At 31.6% G+C, this 19,871-nt stretch overlaps 2 protein-coding genes across 2 annotated transcripts; one reads left to right on the top strand and one right to left on the bottom strand.

Annotated features, from left to right (window-relative positions):
- The first annotated feature begins 13,462 nt into the window (after window positions 1-13,462).
- Window positions 13,463-14,421, top strand: LOC101264307 (probable pectinesterase/pectinesterase inhibitor 12). Its single transcript, XM_004253272.3, has 2 exons — window positions 13,463-13,664; window positions 13,748-14,421. Exons 1-2 carry the CDS (start codon window positions 13,463-13,465, stop codon window positions 14,419-14,421), a joined length of 876 nt encoding a protein of 291 aa, XP_004253320.1.
- Window positions 14,422-14,538: 117 nt separating this feature from the next.
- LOC109119272 (uncharacterized mitochondrial protein AtMg00810-like) lies at window positions 14,539-15,491 on the bottom strand. Its single transcript, XM_019211740.2, has 2 exons — window positions 15,403-15,491; window positions 14,539-15,301 (listed from the first exon to the last, which is right to left on the bottom strand). The coding sequence occupies exons 1-2, from the start codon at window positions 15,489-15,491 to the stop codon at window positions 14,539-14,541; spliced, it is 852 nt and encodes a 283-aa protein (XP_019067285.2).
- Window positions 15,492-19,871: the final 4,380 nt, after the last annotated feature.

Raw genomic sequence — 19,871 nt, 5'->3', positions numbered from 1 at the left:
ATCAAGTGAAGGGGAGGTATGAAAATATATTTCATACGGGGATTTATTTCCAAGCACAGAGGAAGGTATCCTGTTTATTATGTGAACAGCTGTAAGAACACAATCACCCCAAAATGATATAGGAACAGCTGCTTCGAACCTTAAAGCCCTAGCCATTTCAAGTATATATCGATGTCGCCTTTCCACCACTCCATTCTGTTGAGGAGTATAAACAAAAATGGTTTGGTGAATAGTCTCTTGGGTCTCATTCACTGTAGTTTGTAATGTGTAGATCAAGAAGAAAAGAGGATGAGATATCAATCGAAATTGCGAAACTTCATAGATATTTTGCGGAAGTAGAAAGTATAAACAGTATATCGTATGCTCTGATACCATGTAAACTTCAGCTACCATGGATCTACACCATGGATTTAGAGCTGGAAATGGAGATCAATCTAGAAACAGTTTAAGAGAAGAAGAACTGATTTTTTTCATTATTGAAAACTAAAATACTGTAATGAACTACAACCACTTTATATACAATGCTAAAACTACATATACAAAAGTTAGTTAGCTAACTAATTGTTCACACATTTCATGCTTACTAACTAATCATAAGTTAGTTACTCACTCCTAACTAACTGCCACATCACTACATTCTATATGTTTGTATAAGTTTTTTCTGTCTTTGACTTAATTAATTTCTTAATCGAATTTAAATTTTAGGCAAAAATATATATGCAATGTCCAGGTGATGTTTCAATCTTGTGCATTAAATGAAAATAACACAATCTTTTTTATTTCACCATATATACAAATTTTGAGTCTTTAATGTAAAGTAATTTTGTGAGACCTCTAATAACTCTTAACTTGGCCAATTACGCTAGAATATTGGAAGAAACAAAATGAATTTGTTTTAAAATTTGATTGAATTACAATTTTGTGAATGATACATGGAAACTCAAATAAAACAAAAAAAAATAGAAATAAATAAATTTTGGTTATATTTGAATTATGAATGAATTACTCTCCGTTTAAAAAAGAACGGTCTAGTTTAACTTGGAACGGAGTTTAAGAAAAGAAAGAAAGACTTTTTAATCTTGTGATTCTAAATTAAAGTTATGTCAAATGTATCAAAATGTCTTTTAATCTTGTGGTCTTAAACATGTCACGTTAAAAGTTAAAGTCAAAGTGTTGTCAAAAAAGGAAAGAGGTCATTCTTTTTTAATCAAACTAAAAAAAAAATAGGGAAATTCTTTTTGAAACGGAGAGAGTGCGTTTAAAGAAACCGTATATACATATGAAAAGAAGAAACAACAGTAGTACACGGCTGGAACTTGGAACATGTTTACATTTCCTTATATTTTTACTAACCATTATCAATTAATTAATTTAATTAATGGGGGAAAAAAAAGCAAAATAAAAATGAAAAATAGTAAATGATATTTATAAAAAAAATAACTACGTAAATGGAAAACTATCTTGTCAAAGGGCAAATTACTCAAATTATGATTTTTTTTCGACATTAATAACAATAGAAGGAAGAATTGTTACAAATAAATCAAAAGAAGGAAGCTAATATGATTTTTTTCCCGATATTAATTATAATAACAACTAGAAGGAAGAATTGTTACAATTAAATCAAAAGTAGGAAGCTAAGTGTAATATTTTATACCAAGAGAGAAGTTAGTGTCACAGAGCAAAATCTGAGAAGAAGTCTTTAAAATTATTCAATTTTTAAAAATTAGGACTTAGTTAAATCAAATAAGGAAATATATAATAATAAATCTTTTAATTGATTTCAAAATTTTGAATATTGAGAAATCTAGAGAATGACTATTTTATGTAAAATGTGGACATTTTTTTAAAAATTAAAAAGAATTACATTTCGCTATTGTTTAGTGTGCTTTTACGGGGTTTACGATTCGGATAAAAATTGGTTAAAATCGAAAAACTGAACCAAATTGATTATACAAATCAAATTTTATTTGGCTTCCGTGTAGTTTGGTTGTAAATTTTTATAAATTGATAGTATATTGGTTGGTTATGGTTTTGTTAGAAACAAACGAAGAGACAACGAAATCGATAAATCATATATAATATTTTTGTAATATACATACATAATAATTTTTTTATAAACAATTTTAAATATCTTATATGCCTTTTAATCAAAATTTAATTTATAATTTATTTTGAAAGAAAAATATCCAATATGAGAATATTTATTTTATTGGTTTTATGTGTATCAGTGTGTTTATGACAATTCTTTATAAGATTGAAAATATCACTTTCTCTTTGCCAAAATAATGAATTTGAAGTTTTATTCACGTATATTCAATGATTGAAAGTTATGTAATGTCCGTCATTATTCCATTTTAAATGGATTGTTATCACTTTTTTCTCGTTTTGAATGGAGTATTTTTTTCCTATTGTTAATAATCGAATAACCAAATCTAATCGAAGCAAAATCGATAACAACCAAATTGATAAATATATACTATATATGATTTTGATAATTTTAAAACCGATTAAGTTGGTTTGATTTTAATTTTGACAAATAACCAATCCAAATCGACCCGTGAATATTCCTACTTATAGGTATGGATGTTGCATTCGTTAACTTCGAAAAAAATCATGTGTATACTTATATAATTATCTTGAAAAACTGATAAAAATTAGAATATAATTAACAGTACACCCGTGAAGAACATATGATTGTTATGATGTTGCCTTTAAAAGCTAAAGGATCCACTAACAAGACCTGAGTTCAAATCTAGCTAGAGTGTTAATTCAAATATTTTTATTTCAAGTTTATCTCATATTTAAGCTAACCCCTAAGGTAATATTGAATCCAATTAGAGTGCTAATTTAGTGTTTTTGTATGAAATTTATCTTAAAGCTCATATTTGAGCTAAACACTAAGATAATATTAATGCATCCAAAATCTTTTGTATCATCTCTGCTAACTTATTACTATAAATTATTCGCCTAATAAATTAATTAAGAGACATTAACGCACTTGTATGAGACTTTGATTAGAAAATGTAACGACCCGTTTGGTCGTTTTGAGCAGTAGAGTTTATTCTGGTAATAACTGTCTGGGTCGACGGATCCCACGACGGACCGTCATGGGCACGACGGACCGTCGAGGGGGTCTCGCTCCAAAACACTTAGATTCTGGAAATTTGGGTACTAAGAACAACTCTTTGAACTTCGTAACGACATGGCAGGACGGACCGTCGTAGGCACGACGGACCGTCACAGAGTCTTAAATAAAATCAACTCTCTGAACTTTGTGACGGAAACAGCAGGACGGACCGTCGCAGGCATGACGGGCCGTCACAGGCTGCGTAACCCTGACTGGGTCGGATTTCTGTTAAATGTTTTATGGGGCGTTTTGGACTAATCCTGCTTATAATTATAAAGTTAGTGGTTGAATGTTAATAATTCAATTACTTGAGGGTTAAAGGAGATAACCTTGAATTAATTAGTGGGTTACTTTGGTCACCTTTTATACTTAATTATATGGTAATTAGGGTAAAAGAGAATGAGAGGGAGAACGATCGAGAGAAGAGAAAAACGAAGAGGAAAGCAAAGGTTTTGGGGGATAGCTTGCTTGATCGCGAATTCTTCGGTGGAGGTAGGTTATGGTTTTTATGCTATTTCATAGTAAACTCCTAATAGCGAATGATATGTATTGGGTAGTATTGTAAAGTCTTCTATATGCTTAATTGTATGCTTGTATGATGTGATTATGTAATTGTAATGGGTTGAAAAGATAAGGTTGTGAAGCTTAAAACTAAAACCCTCTCTGTTAATGATGATGCCTTGGTATAAAAGAAGACTTGATGATCTAAAGGAATGAGGTTAGGGGATCGGGTGTCACGAACCGACACGTAGTATTAATGGATCGGGTGTCACGAACCGACACATAGTATTAGGGGATCGGGTGTCACGAACCGACACGTAGTATTAGGGGATCGGAGTGTCACGTTCCGACACCAGGATAGTAAAAAGAATGAATTTGAATTATGTTAATGTACTCAATTTAATGAACCTGTTTCCCAAATGAGTATGGTGTGGACGCTTGAGTCCTCATAGATGTGCTTGGGTTGTGCCCAATGGTCATGGTGCTTGTTGTTGTCACCTGTTAAGTGTTATGGTTGATTTTATGTTATTATTCGATATATATTGTTTTCTATTTTGAGTTGGCCGATGATATCTACTCAGTACTCGTGTTTTGTACTGACCCCTACTTGTATGTTTTCTTTTTGTCAATTGTGGAGTGCAGCAAACGTACCGTCGTCTTCAACTCAACCGCAACTCTAGCCGGTCTTCATCACGTCAGATTTCAGGGTGAGCTATTGTTCCTAGCTCGGGCTGGATTCTCTCTCATTCATGTCTTGATGTCCTTGAAGTTCGGACATGGACTATCTCTTTTATTTGTTTTAGCTTTCTAGACATTCTTAGATTTAGTAATTTGAGGATAGATTGTTCTTATGGTGATGACTTCCAGATTTTGGGGATAATGTCACGACCCAAACCGGGCTGCGACTGGCACCCACACTTACCCTCCTATGTGAGCGAACCAACCAATCTAACCTTAATATTTCAATATAATGTCAACAGAAAGTAATGCGGAAGACTTAAACTCATTAAATAAAGACCAATTCATTAACTTCTAAAATTCAACATCTATTATTCCCCAAAATCTGGAAGTCATCATCACAAGAATATCTACGATCAAATGACTAAACTAAGAGTATTCTAAAAGCTAAAAATACATAAGAAGCTAGTCCATGCCGGAAGTTCAAGGCATCAAGACTTGAAGAAGAAGATCCAGTCCAAGCTAGAAGCATTAGCTCACCCTGAATTTCCGATGTAGTAAGACTGGCTTGAATTACTGTTGAGTTGAAGACGATGACACGTTTGCTGCACTCCACAAATAAACAAGAAGAAAACATAAAAGTAGGGGTCAGTACAAAACACGGGTACTGAGTAGATATCATCGGCCAACTCAAAATAGAAATCAATATATACCAAGTAATATCATAAAATCAACTATGATACTCAACATGTAGCAACAACAAATACTATATCATTAACAATTACCGTCAAGTTCACACATGAGAACTCAAGTCTCAATACCATACTCATTTGGGAATCATGTTCATTAGATTGAGTATATTAACATCTTTCAAGATTCATTATCTTTATTTCTCTTGTGTCGGTACGTGACACTCCGCTCCCTCAATATTCATTAATCCTCTTGTGTCGGTACGTGACACTCCGATCCCCTAAATCTATGTGTCGGTTCGTGACACCCGATCCCCTAAATCTATGTGTCGATTCGTGACACCCGATCCCCTAAATCTACGTGTCGGTTCGTGACACCCGATCCCCTAATACTACGTGTCGATTCGTGACACCCGATCCCCTAAATATATGTGTCAGTTCGTGACACCCGATCCCCTAAATCTACGTGTCGGTTCGTGACACCTGATCCCCTAATACTACGTGTCGGTTCGTGACACCCGATCCCCTAATACTACATGTCGGTTCGTGACACCCGATCCCCTAATACTACATGTCGGTTCGTGACACCCGATCCCCTAATTTTACGTGTCGGTTCGTGACACCCGATCCCCTAAATATGCTTCTATCAATTCATCAAGCCTTCTTTCTTACCAAGGCATCATCAATCTCATTATTTTAGTTCATCACGCCTTCTTTTATACCAAGGCCTCATCATTAACAAAGAGATTAGGATTTTACAAGATTTGGGATTCAATAGCTTCATCATGCTTAATATAATCACAATTATATAATCACGTTCATGCAAGCATACAATTAAGCACATAGCAGGGTTTTACAATACTATCAATACATATCATTCGCTATTAAGAGTTTACTACGAATAGCATGAAAACCATAACCTACCTCCACCGAAGATTCGTGATCAAGCAAGCAAATTTTCCCAAAGCTTTGTGTTTTTCCCCTTCTCGATCGTCTCTCTCTCTATCGATTCCCTTCTCTCTCTTTCTCTTGTTCTTTCTATTTTCTTTATTCAAACCCTCTTTCTTTTACCCTAATTAGTATATAATTAAGAATAAAAGATGACAATAATAGCCCACTAATTAACTTAAGGTTACCTCTTTTATCCTCAAGAAATTGAGTTATTAATATAGACCCACGAAATATATAATTATAGCAGGAATAGTCCAAAATGCCCCTTTAAAACTTAACCAGAATTCCGACTTCAACTGGGATTACGCAACCTGTGACGGCCCGTCGCGCCTGCGACGGTCCGTCATGCAGGTTCATCAGAGACTCGATTTCCTTAAGGAGTCTGTGACGGCCCGTCGTACCTACGACGGTCCATCCTGCACTTCCGTCACGACGTTCAGAGAATCGTTCCCTGTACCAAATTCTCAAGAGTTGAAGTGTTTTGAAACGGTGGATCACGACGGTTCGTCGTGCCTGTGACGATCCGTCCTGCAGGTCCGTCACAGAGTTCAGAGAGTCGATTTCAGCACCCAAATTTCAGAATTTCTAAGTGTTTTGGGACGAGACACCCTCGACGGTCCGTCGTGCCCATGACGTTCCGTCGTGGGTTCCGTCGTCTCAGCCTGTTTTTCCAGAAATAAAATCTGCTGCTCAAAACGACTAAACAGGTCGTTACAGATAATAATAAGTTTTGAGTTTTAGAAGTTATTTATTAATTTCGTTAATGAGTTTTAAGTCTTTCGCATTATTTTCTGTTTATTAAGATTGAATTGTTGGGGTTTAGATTGGTTGGTTCGCTCACATAGGAGGTTAAGTGTGGATGTCACTCGCGGCTCGTTTTGGGTCGTAACAAAAAATTGCTTATGTGATAATTTGTCTACATTATTCAATGTATGGTTATTAATAATTAATCTTTTATTTTCTCCAAGAATAAAAAATAAATATTTTATGACTAGATCATTAAAATAGTTAATTTCATTTATCAAAGTAAACCAATAGAATTTGACTTTATTTCAAAATTGAAAACGGAAAATAATTTAAAAGATATAAATTTATAATTTAATATTAATATTGATTACCATTATCTCATTAAAAAAAATGGTAACACAATTTTTGGTTCTCACCATAAATGCGTAAGAGGCCTTTATAGTTGCTTTTCTTTTTACAACACCTTTTTGATGTCCTTATTTTTGCTTATTGGGATCTTTTTTTGGCAAATTATTTTTATTAATGAATTATTTGTTATAATTCTATCTAAATCTTGATTAATTATATGAACAGTCAAGATATAATCACCGATAAAAATACATTAAAGTAAGCCAATAGAGTTTGACTTTATTTCAAATTTGATAGAAAAGGAAAATAATTTAAAAGATATCAACTTAAATTTTAATATTAATTTGCTTTACCATTATCCTATTAAAAGTAATGGTAACACAATCTTGTGGATTTTAATTGTAAATGCAAAAGAGGCATGGTTTGATGAATACTTCATTCTATAAGAATGACTCTTCACACCACACTTAACATAAAAGATAAGAAAAAAGAAGAAGATGAAACTCATGAGAACATTGATAGTGATTTTTTTCGTGTCTCTCACTTTTGTGGCTCATTCATATGAAGATTTGATAGACGATATTTGTAAAAAGACAATTGATGATAAACTATGCGTCGATTCTCTTAGAGCGGATCCTAGAAGTTCTTCTGCTGATAAGAAAGGCTTGGCACATATCATGTTACAATTATCTTTAGCCAAAGCTAACGGAACTTATAATCAATATCTAGTTTTAATGAAGCAACCAATGGAACCAATTCTCAAGCAATGTATTCAGATTTGTCGAGACAATTACTATATAACAGTGACTGAACTTATAAGTTCAATTAAATATTTAGACGAAAATGATTTTTTTAATGCAAAAAGTGATGCAGGGGCTGCCGTAACTTGTACAGTCACATGTGAAGAGTCTTTTACTGAATGGCATCCAATTCGAAAGGACCCACTAAAAAAAGAAAATGACGCTTTTTTTCATTTTAATGTTATGTTATCGAGTTTGCTAAACCTTCTATAAACTCATCTATTAAACAATGAATTGCGGTACTTAAATAAACTTTTCTTTTCATGGTGTTCTTATTATTGTTTATTGAGGCCTTTTCTTTTTTGTAAATTCATTTATTAATCAATTATTTATTAGTAAATTCTATCTACATCTTGATTAATTTTTTAAATAGTTATCACCTTTCACCACCAACACTTATTACGTAATTTTGTTCATTAAATTTAGGATAATTAAATGAAAAGAAATCACTTAATATTTTTATCTATATTAAAATTTAAATTTGATACATCATAATTAAAAATCTACTTCAATTAATCATTAGACTGAGTATGATAACTAGAGACTTAAAATTTTGCTATTGTGAATTTATCAATTAAAATTTAAGAGACAAGCTTGTTACTTTTTTTATAATTAGAAAAGGCCCATATGTTTAAATATGAAAGCCCTCTTTTATGAGTTAATTGGAAAAATAAAGTTAATGAGTGGAGTAGATTAATAAAAGCGTAAATTAGGTATATAACATTTTCTATAAATATTATTAAGATATAGCATTAGAGTTTGTATTTCAATATATAATATTCAATATCTCAAGCTATAACATATTATTAAAAAAAATATAACGTTAATTTTAAATAATTAAAAAAAATTATTTAAAAAAATTGAAGAGAAAAAAACGGACAAAAATATAAATGGAAAATGGCTATTAATTGGTGTTAATTTATTAGCACGTTTTAAGGAAATTTAAAAAATATTCAAATTAGTTAGTTGCCTTAAATCTCTCAAATTAGTTTAAATGAGATTAAATTTTGATTTAATTCCTTAAAAAGCTTTAACAAATTGACATCAATGTACAAGCTGTTTTTATCCCCAAATTTCACGATTCTTTCAGATTTGCGGCAGATATCAGTTTCATTTTTTTAGTAATTGAAGAAATTTTGGCATTGGAAAAAAATTGGTTTGCTGTGACGGAGAACATTGTGTCGATATTAATTAAACATGGTGAAAGGTGAAATTCATTAGTTGGTTTTAATTATGATTCATTTGTTATAATTATGATTTGTTGATTTAACATGGAAAACATTGTGTCGATTTTTTCGGTCATTTTAAGATATGTAATATAGATTATAGCTTGTTTTTTTTGAATGAAACAGTGATTTGATATATATACCGTATCTGAAAAATAACACGTAAATGATGTGTTTGAGTTTTAATAAAATGAAAGATTCGCATAATACTTGATTTATGAACAAAATAGAGAAAATGAATTTGATGGTACAATGTGTTCAGTCACTAGTCAAAAAATAAGTAGTTATAATTCTGTGGACCGTCGAAGTATGATAGTTATATTAATCGTATATGAAACTTATACGAAACTTGTATTAATTATGTATGAAATTTGGTTTTTGTTGAAATTAGAATATATGTTTCTGTTTGGCATATGAAGGTAAAATGTTGATATATTTTTGTATGAATTTTGTATGAAAATTGTATTCTTTTTGTTTATTTTTTTTGTTTAGTTATTATTTTCTTGTGATGATGAAAGTTATAACAATTGTGTATGAAATTATTATCAATTTTATTTTATGAATGGACAATCTTTTAAAAGTTAATTTAAGTAGTTTATAGGTCATTGAAATGTATTTTAAATGTGTATGAATTATTTTGCAATTATATGTATTATGTTATACTAAATGTTATCTTAATGTTGTGAAACAGGTAAATATGTCGATTTTCAGATGGAGGACATCATATATGAAGCGTCTACTCTTTATAGTGGTTTTGTTAATGCTATAATATCTCAACTTAATATGGAACAAAATATAAATGCAATAATTCTATTTGGAACAGAGTGATTTGAAACAAAATCAGAAATTGATCCAGATTTCAGACCGGTTACAGAAATTCTTTTAGTCCAAACCTTAACTCTGTACCATTTACGTTTATGACAAACATGTTATCTCTGTCATTTTCAGTTTCAAGCAGAAAATATGGCGTAACAACTAACATTGGATTTTAATATTGTGTAAATCATGAAAACAAAAGGTATTCCCTGTAAAAATTGTTGGAACTAGTCTTGACCGAGGAAGGTCAATAGATCATCAAACACATTCATGTTGATACATGAAGACAAATGTGTTTGTTCCTTCTTCTCCTATAAAATTGGTAAAACTAAATTAGTACTTTTAACTTAATTTATAATTCATAAAAAAAATTATAAATGCACTGCTATATTAATGTACTTTCAATGCAATTCATACACATATCATACAAAATGAATGCATCAGTTCATACATCTTTCATATAATATATAATTTCATAGAAAAATCATAGATACACTGCCATATTAAAGAACAGTCAATCCAATTAATACACAATTCATACAAAATAAATACATTAGTTCATACATAATTCAAACTAATACATATTAGATTTTAAAAAAAATTAAAAGTGTTCGCATATAACATTGTAAATTCACTTCATACACGATTAATACATAACTCATATACTATTCATAGATAAAAAAATTTCGACACCAGGATAGTAGAGGATCGGAATGTCACGTTCCGACACCAGGATAGTAGAGGATCAGAGTATCACGTTCCAACACCAGGATAGTAGGGGATTAGAGTGTCACGTTCCGACACCAGGATAGTAAGATGAATGAATGTTGAGGGGATCGGAGTGTCACGTTCCGACACCAGTATAGTAAAGAGAATAATCTTGAATTACGCTAATATACTCAGATTTAAAGAACCTGTTTCCCAAATGAGTATGGTGTGGAGGCTTGAGTCCTCATAGATGTGCTTGGTGTTGTGGACAATGGTTATGGTACTTGTTGTTGTCACCTGTTAAGTATTTGGTTGGTTTTATGTTATTATTTGATATGTATTGCTTTCTATTTTGAGTTGGCCGATGATATCTACTCAGTACTTGTGCCTTGTACTGACCCCTACTTGTAATTTTCTTCTTTGTTATTTATGGAGTGCAGCAAACGTGCCATCAACTTCGACTCAACCGCAACTCTAGCCAGACTTCAGCATAATCAAATTTCAGGGTGAGCTATTGTTCCTAGCTCGGACTGGATTCTCTCTCATTCATGTCTTGATGTCCTTGAAGTTCGGACATGGACCATTTGTTTACTTATTTTAGCTTCCTAGATACTCTTAGATTAGTAATTTGAGGATAGAATGTTCTTGTGGTGATGACTTCCAGATTTTGGGGATAGTAATTGATAAATTTTAGAAGTTATTAATTGATTTTGCTAATGAGTTTTAAGTCTTCCGCATTATTTTCTGTTTATTATGGTTGAAAATGTTGGGGTTCAGATTGGTTGGTTCGCTCACATAGTAGGATAAGTGTGGGTGCCACTCGCGGCTCATTTTGGATCGTGACAATACCGGTCAACGGGTTCCGGTCCGGTCCGGTATCGATTCATTCCGGTCTGGTGAACCGGTTCCGGTCCATTGACCAGTCTTATCTGTACTATTTGCGTTTATGAAAAACATGTCATCTCTGTCATTTTCACTTTCAAGCAGAAAAATATGGCGTAACAACTAACATTGGATTTTAATATTGTGTAAATCATGAAAACAAAAGGCATTTCCTGTAAAAATTGTTGGAACTTGTCTTGACCGAGGAAAGTCAATAGATCATCAAACACATTCATGTTGATACATGAAGACAAATGTGTCTGTTCCTTCTTCTCCTATAAAATTGGTAAAACTAAGTTAGTACTTTTAACTTAATTTATAATTCATAAAAAAAATTATAAATATACTGCTATATTAATGTACTTTCAATGCAATTCATACACATATCATACAAAATGAATGCATCAGTTCATACATCTTTCATATAATATATAATTTCATAGAAAAATCATAGATACACTGCCATATTAGAGAACAGTCAATACAATTAATACACAATTCTTACAAAATAAATACATCAGTTCATACATAATTCAAATTAATACATATTAGATTTTTACAAAAATTAAAAGTGTTCGCATATAACATTGTAAATTCACTTCATACACGATTAATACATAACTCATATACTATTCATACATAAAAAAATTATCAATTAAAATAATCAATAAACACCTATACACAACTACAATTCTCTTCTATTATTTCTTAATAATAAACAAACAAATAAATAGGAAAAAAAATATTGAGTAAATGTAACTTCATTCGATTAAAATTTACTAAGAACAAGTTAAATATTATATATATTTATATATATATATATATATATACACACACATATACATTTTAATTTAATAAGAATCGAGGCTTCTAATCTAATTAAATTAAAATGTATATAATATATATTAACTTGTTATGATTAAATTTTAATAGAATGATGTTACATTTACTTTTAATATCTTTTTATTCTATTTGTTTGTTTGATTATTATTAAGAAATAGTAGTAGAGAATGTATTTGTGTATGGTTTAAAATTAGTATTTTGAGTTTGTTAAGCTAGATAAAGCAAAATGAGTATTAAAAACTCAAATTTAATTTGTTGTTGATACAAATAAAGCAAAATTAGTATTGAAGACACATATAATAAAAAATTAATGGCCTTAACATTAAAATATATTCATAATCAATCCCACTTATACTATTACATTAAATTTAACCAAATATAACTTTAAAACTTAAAATAAACAGATATAACTGATTAATATTTATTTTTTTAAAAAAATTATCTATGATAAGAGTTCATTTAAGAAATCGCATGCCATGAAAACAATTTTATGGGAAGCACTTTTTTTAAAAAATGAGTTTTATGGTATATAAATATAAATTAAATTAAATTCTAACATGAATATTGAATTAAAACTCAAAAAGAAGCATACATTCTTTATAATCTAAACACAACAGAATATTTGTATATCCCACTTTTCATATTTATATACCTTTTTGCAATAAGTTGAGTGGTAGTTATATTACTCCTTAATATTGCAATGTTAGTATTTAACTTTATTTTGTCACTTAAATTTGTTGTGATTTTGTTTTTCTTTATGTAGTAATTTAAATTTATTGATTTAAATTAAGCTATTGAGTGTAAAAGTTTCAACTAATCAAATTGGTTCAATTTAGTAGTACTAGACAATATCTCATTTAGCTTTTCATAATTTCTTCCTCCAAAAATTATATATACATGACAATCTTGATAGTTGAAATGCATGCATAACACAATTATGCATATATCATTTTCTACATTTCTTGCTTTAAAAAAATGAGTCAACTCGAAGATAATCAAGTTTTCGACATTTTACGTTTATTCAGTTTTTTTTCGATTATCGTTATTTTTTTACTATCTATATTAGAATACGTCGGATGTCAAAATATTTCACATCCTCCATATGTTATAGTAGCAAAGGATGGGTCCGGGAATTATAGTAGTATAATGGCTGCTTTATTTGCGTGTCCGAATAATAGTATTTCACTATACTATATTCAAATCAAACAAGGAATTTATGAAGAATATGTCCAAATCGACTCGTGGAAAACCAACATTGTTTTTCTTGGAGAAGGAATGGACAGAACAATAATAACAGGAAATAAGAGTTATGGAGGTGGAATAGGAACGTACGATACTGCTACCGTGGGTAAGATGATCTCACATAAATAGCTCAAATTAATGGTAGAAGTATATGTATATTATATCATCGACATGATGTTTTTTTTAAAGGGGTGGATGGAAGAGGCTTCATTGCGCAAGACATTGCATTTCGGAACACGGCTGGAGCTGTGAACTATCAAGCGGTAGCTTTAAGGGCATCTGCCGAGTGCATCACCTTCTATAGGTGTCAGTTTGATAGTTTTCAAGACACCGTATATACACACAATGGCAAACAGTTCTACAGAGAATGTGTAATTTTGGGCACCATCGATTTCATTTGTGGTGATGCAACTGCAGTGTTTCAAAGTTGTTTGATTGAAATACGTAAGCCACTAAAAGGTCAATATGTCGTCATCACAGCACAACAGAGAAACAATAATGGTCAAACAGGACTCGTATTGCAGAATTGCACGTTGAAATTGGCAACTCCAGACGCAGGAGATAATGTAGCTATGTACTTAGGTCGGCCATGGGGAAATTTTTCACGTACGGTCATTATGCAGAGTTACATAGATATATTCGTAGATCACAAAGGGTGGATAGAATTTGGAAATATGCCTATAGTTCAGCCATACTATTTGGAATATCAGAATAAAGGAGTTGGTGCAGATACAAAGAGACGTGTCAAGTGGGCATCAACTACTAATGATCCCAGAATTGTATCAAATTTCACAGTTAGAAATTTCATAAACGGTGATGAATGGATTCCTTCCACAGTTCCACATTACTTAGATCTCATGTAGATACAAGTAATAGGATACTTAATTAAATATTGGGTTTGCTGCTATTTGTATGGCAGCTTTGCTGTCACAATGTAAATCAATGGGTTGTGTAATTGAAACTCCTAATTCTTTGAAAAGTCATGTTAGCCAAGACAACTCTGCCACTGTCGATGCCATGCTTCTGAACTCTGCCTCTACAGAACTTCTGGAAATTGTCTCTTGCTTCTTTAATTTCCATGAAATCAAAGAAGTTCCAAATCCAACCATATAACCTGTAACAGATTTTCTGATTTTTGGACATGTGGCCCAGTCAGAGTCGCAATATGCAAATAGATGAGAAGATGTTGTTGAGGACATATGCAGGCTAAGACCTGGAGCATTCTTGATATATCTTATGACTCTGATCGCAGCATGCATATGTGATTCCTTAGGTTTGTGCATGAATTGACTTAGAGCCTGGACAACGAATGAAATGTCAGGTCTAGTCATGGTGAGATATAATAGTCTGCCTACCAATCTTTGATAGCCACCTGGGTCTTCCAGCATTTTGTCATCAGTTGTGCATCCTGTAGACACATCAAACTCATAGGAAGTATGTTTTTGGTTGAAATCAAGGGGTGTAGATGCAGGTTTAGCTCCCCCTTGCCTTGAATCAGCAATCAATTCAATGGAATATTTCTGTTGATTCAACAAAATTCCAAAAGCATTTCTGGAAAATTCAAGACCAAGAAAGAATCGCAAATGTCCAAGATCTTTCATCTTAAATTGTTGTTTCATCTTGACCCGCGTAGACTGAATAATATCAGTATTAGAACCAGTGATCAAAAGGTCATCAACATAGACAAGGATGATGGTAATGTCAGGTTCAGTAGTTAGAGTAAAGAGAGAGTAATCAAAATGACTTTGAATAAATCCCAAATCATGCAGGACACTGGTGAGTTTCAAATTCCATTGTCGGGAGGCTTGTTTTAAGCCATATAGTGATTTCTTTACCTTACAAACCTTTTGGATAGAACCTCGGTGAAACCATAAATCTGCATATAAACTTTCACTACTAAGTTGCCCTGAAGAAAGGCATTGTACACGTCCATTTGAAAGATATTTCAGTGTCTAGATGGTGCAATTGCAAGAACAGACCTCACCGTCACCATCTTAGCAACCGTAGAAAAAGTGTCTTGGTAATCGATGTCCTCTTTTTGGCTAAAACCTTTGGCAACCAATCTGGCTTTGAATCTTTCAACCTTTCCATTAGCCTGATACTTAATCTTGAAAACCCTTTTGCAACCTATGACATGCTTGCCAGGAGGTAAATCCACTATGTCCCAAGTACCATTATCCTCAAGAGCAGTTATTTCTTGCTGCATAGCAAAAATCCATCTTTCATCTTTGATGGCCTCATGGTAAGTCTGACGCTCTATGTCAGAGGTGTGAGCAGTTAAACACTCAGCATAAGCAGGGGATAATGAATCATAGCATAGATAATGAGACATAGGATAAGCACAATTGTTAACTACATAGTCAGTGAACCATTTTGAGGGAATTTTCTGTCTTTGAGATTGTCTCAAAGGTATGAAAAGTGGTTGAACAGAAGCATCTGCAGGCAAAGAAACAAGAGGATCTGCAGGTGAAGGAATAAGAGTGGTAGTTGTTGGCAAAAGATTAGGTACGGGTGGAAAATCAGTAAGAAAATCTAGAACAGGAAACATGGGATCTTTACTGACAGTCATTTGTTTGAAAGGAAAAATAGACTCATGAAAAACAACATCCCTGTTATAAAATAGCCTCTTGGAATGCATATCATAGAGTTTGTGACCCTTCTTAGTAGCTGAATATCCCATGAACACAGTTGGTAAAGCTCGAGCAACAAACTTGTCCCTCCTATGGACATTAACAGCATAGGCTAAGCACCCAAACACCCTAAGATTATCAAGTGAAGGGGAGGTATGAAAATATATTTCATACGGGGATTTATTTCCAAGCACAGAGGAAGGTATCCTGTTTATTATGTGAACAGCTGTAAGAACACAATCACCCCAAAATGATATAGGAACAGCTGCTTCGAACCTTAAAGCCCTAGCCATTTCAAGTATATATCGATGTCGCCTTTCCACCACTCCATTCTGTTGAGGAGTATAAACAAAAATGGTTTGGTGAATAGTCTCTTGGGTCTCATTCACTGTAGTTTGTAATGTGTAGATCAAGAAGAAAAGAGGATGAGATATCAATCGAAATTGCGAAACTTCATAGATATTTTGCGGAAGTAGAAAGTATAAACAGTATATCGTATGCTCTGATACCATGTAAACTTCAGCTACCATGGATCTACACCATGGATTTAGAGCTGGAAATGGAGATCAATCTAGAAACAGTTTAAGAGAAGAAGAACTGATTTTTTTCATTATTGAAAACTAAAATACTGTAATGAACTACAACCACTTTATATACAATGCTAAAACTACATATACAAAAGTTAGTTAGCTAACTAATTGTTCACACATTTCATGCTTACTAACTAATCATAAGTTAGTTACTCACTCCTAACTAACTGCCACATCACTACATTCTATATGTTTGTATAAGTTTTTTCTGTCTTTGACTTAATTAATTTCTTAATCGAATTTAAATTTTAGGCAAAAATATATATGCAATGTCCAGGTGATGTTTCAATCTTGTGCATTAAATGAAAATAACACAATCTTTTTTATTTCACCATATATACAAATTTTGAGTCTTTAATGTAAAGTAATTTTGTGAGACCTCTAATAACTCTTAACTTGGCCAATTACGCTAGAATATTGGAAGAAACAAAATGAATTTGTTTTAAAATTTGATTGAATTACAATTTTGTGAATGATACATGGAAACTCAAATAAAACAAAAAAAAATAGAAATAAATAAATTTTGGTTATATTTGAATTATGAATGAATTACTCTCCGTTTAAAAAAGAACGGTCTAGTTTAACTTGGAACGGAGTTTAAGAAAAGAAAGAAAGACTTTTTAATCTTGTGATTCTAAATTAAAGTTATGTCAAATGTATCAAAATGTCTTTTAATCTTGTGGTCTTAAACATGTCACGTTAAAAGTTAAAGTCAAAGTGTTGTCAAAAAAGGAAAGAGGTCATTCTTTTTTAATCAAACTAAAAAAAAAATAGGGAAATTCTTTTTGAAACGGAGAGAGTGCGTTTAAAGAAACCGTATATACATATGAAAAGAAGAAACAACAGTAGTACACGGCTGGAACTTGGAACATGTTTACATTTCCTTATATTTTTACTAACCATTATCAATTAATTAATTTAATTAATGGGGGAAAAAAAAGCAAAATAAAAATGAAAAATAGTAAATGATATTTATAAAAAAAATAACTACGTAAATGGAAAACTATCTTGTCAAAGGGCAAATTACTCAAATTATGATTTTTTTTCGACATTAATAACAATAGAAGGAAGAATTGTTACAAATAAATCAAAAGAAGGAAGCTAATATGATTTTTTTCCCGATATTAATTATAATAACAACTAGAAGGAAGAATTGTTACAATTAAATCAAAAGTAGGAAGCTAAGTGTAATATTTTATACCAAGAGAGAAGTTAGTGTCACAGAGCAAAATCTGAGAAGAAGTCTTTAAAATTATTCAATTTTTAAAAATTAGGACTTAGTTAAATCAAATAAGGAAATATATAATAATAAATCTTTTAATTGATTTCAAAATTTTGAATATTGAGAAATCTAGAGAATGACTATTTTATGTAAAATGTGGACATTTTTTTAAAAATTAAAAAGAATTACATTTCGCTATTGTTTAGTGTGCTTTTACGGGGTTTACGATTCGGATAAAAATTGGTTAAAATCGAAAAACTGAACCAAATTGATTATACAAATCAAATTTTATTTGGCTTCCGTGTAGTTTGGTTGTAAATTTTTATAAATTGATAGTATATTGGTTGGTTATGGTTTTGTTAGAAACAAACGAAGAGACAACGAAATCGATAAATCATATATAATATTTTTGTAATATACATACATAATAATTTTTTTATAAACAATTTTAAATATCTTATATGCCTTTTAATCAAAATTTAATTTATAATTTATTTTGAAAGAAAAATATCCAATATGAGAATATTTATTTTATTGGTTTTATGTGTATCAGTGTGTTTATGACAATTCTTTATAAGATTGAAAATATCACTTTCTCTTTGCCAAAATAATGAATTTGAAGTTTTATTCACGTATATTCAATGATTGAAAGTTATGTAATGTCCGTCATTATTCCATTTTAAATGGATTGTTATCACTTTTTTCTCGTTTTGAATGGAATATTTTTTTCCTATTGTTAATAATCGAATAACCAAATCTAATCGAAGCAAAATCGATAACAACCAAATTGATAAATATATACTATATATGATTTTGATAATTTTAAAACCGATTAAGTTGGTTTGATTTTAATTTTGACAAATAACCAATCCAAATCGACCCGTGAATATTCCTACTTATAGGTATGGATGTTGCATTCGTTAACTTCGAAAAAAATCATGTGTATACTTATATAATTATCTTGAAAAACTGATAAAAATTAGAATATAATTAACAGTACACCCGTGAAGAACATATGATTGTTATGATGTTGCCTTTAAAAGCTAAAGGATCCACTAACAAGACCTGAGTTCAAATCTAGCTAGAGTGTTAATTCAAATATTTTTATTTCAAGTTTATCTCATATTTAAGCTAACCCCTAAGGTAATATTGAATCCAATTAGAGTGCTAATTTAGTGTTTTTGTATGAAATTTATCTTAAAGCTCATATTTGAGCTAAACACTAAGATAATATTAATGCATCCAAAATCTTTTGTATCATCTCTGCTAACTTATTACTATAAATTATTCGCCTAATAAATTAATTAAGAGACATTAACGCACTTGTATGAGACTTTGATTAGAAAATGTAACGACCCGTTTGGTCGTTTTGAGCAGTAGAGTTTATTCTGGTAATAACTGTCTGGGTCGACGGATCCCACGACGGACCGTCATGGGCACGACGGACCGTCGAGGGGGTCTCGCTCCAAAACACTTAGATTCTGGAAATTTGGGTACTAAGAACAACTCTTTGAACTTCGTAACGACATGGCAGGACGGACCGTCGTAGGCACGACGGACCGTCACAGAGTCTTAAATAAAATCAACTCTCTGAACTTTGTGACGGAAACAGCAGGACGGACCGTCGCAGGCATGACGGGCCGTCACAGGCTGCGTAACCCTGACTAGGTCGGATTTCTGTTAAATGTTTTATGGGGCGTTTTGGACTAATCCTGCTTATAATTATAAAGTTAGTGGTTGAATGTTAATAATTCAATTACTTGAGGGTTAAAGGAGATAACCTTGAATTAATTAGTGGGTTACTTTGGTCACCTTTTATACTTAATTATATGGTAATTAGGGTAAAAGAGAATGAGAGGGAGAACGATCGA

This window comes from Solanum lycopersicum, chromosome 10 (assembly GCF_036512215.1).
Source record: "Solanum lycopersicum chromosome 10, SLM_r2.1".
NCBI lineage: Eukaryota > Viridiplantae > Streptophyta > Magnoliopsida > Solanales > Solanaceae > Solanum > Solanum lycopersicum.
This window is presented reverse-complemented; position numbering and strand designations above follow the sequence as displayed.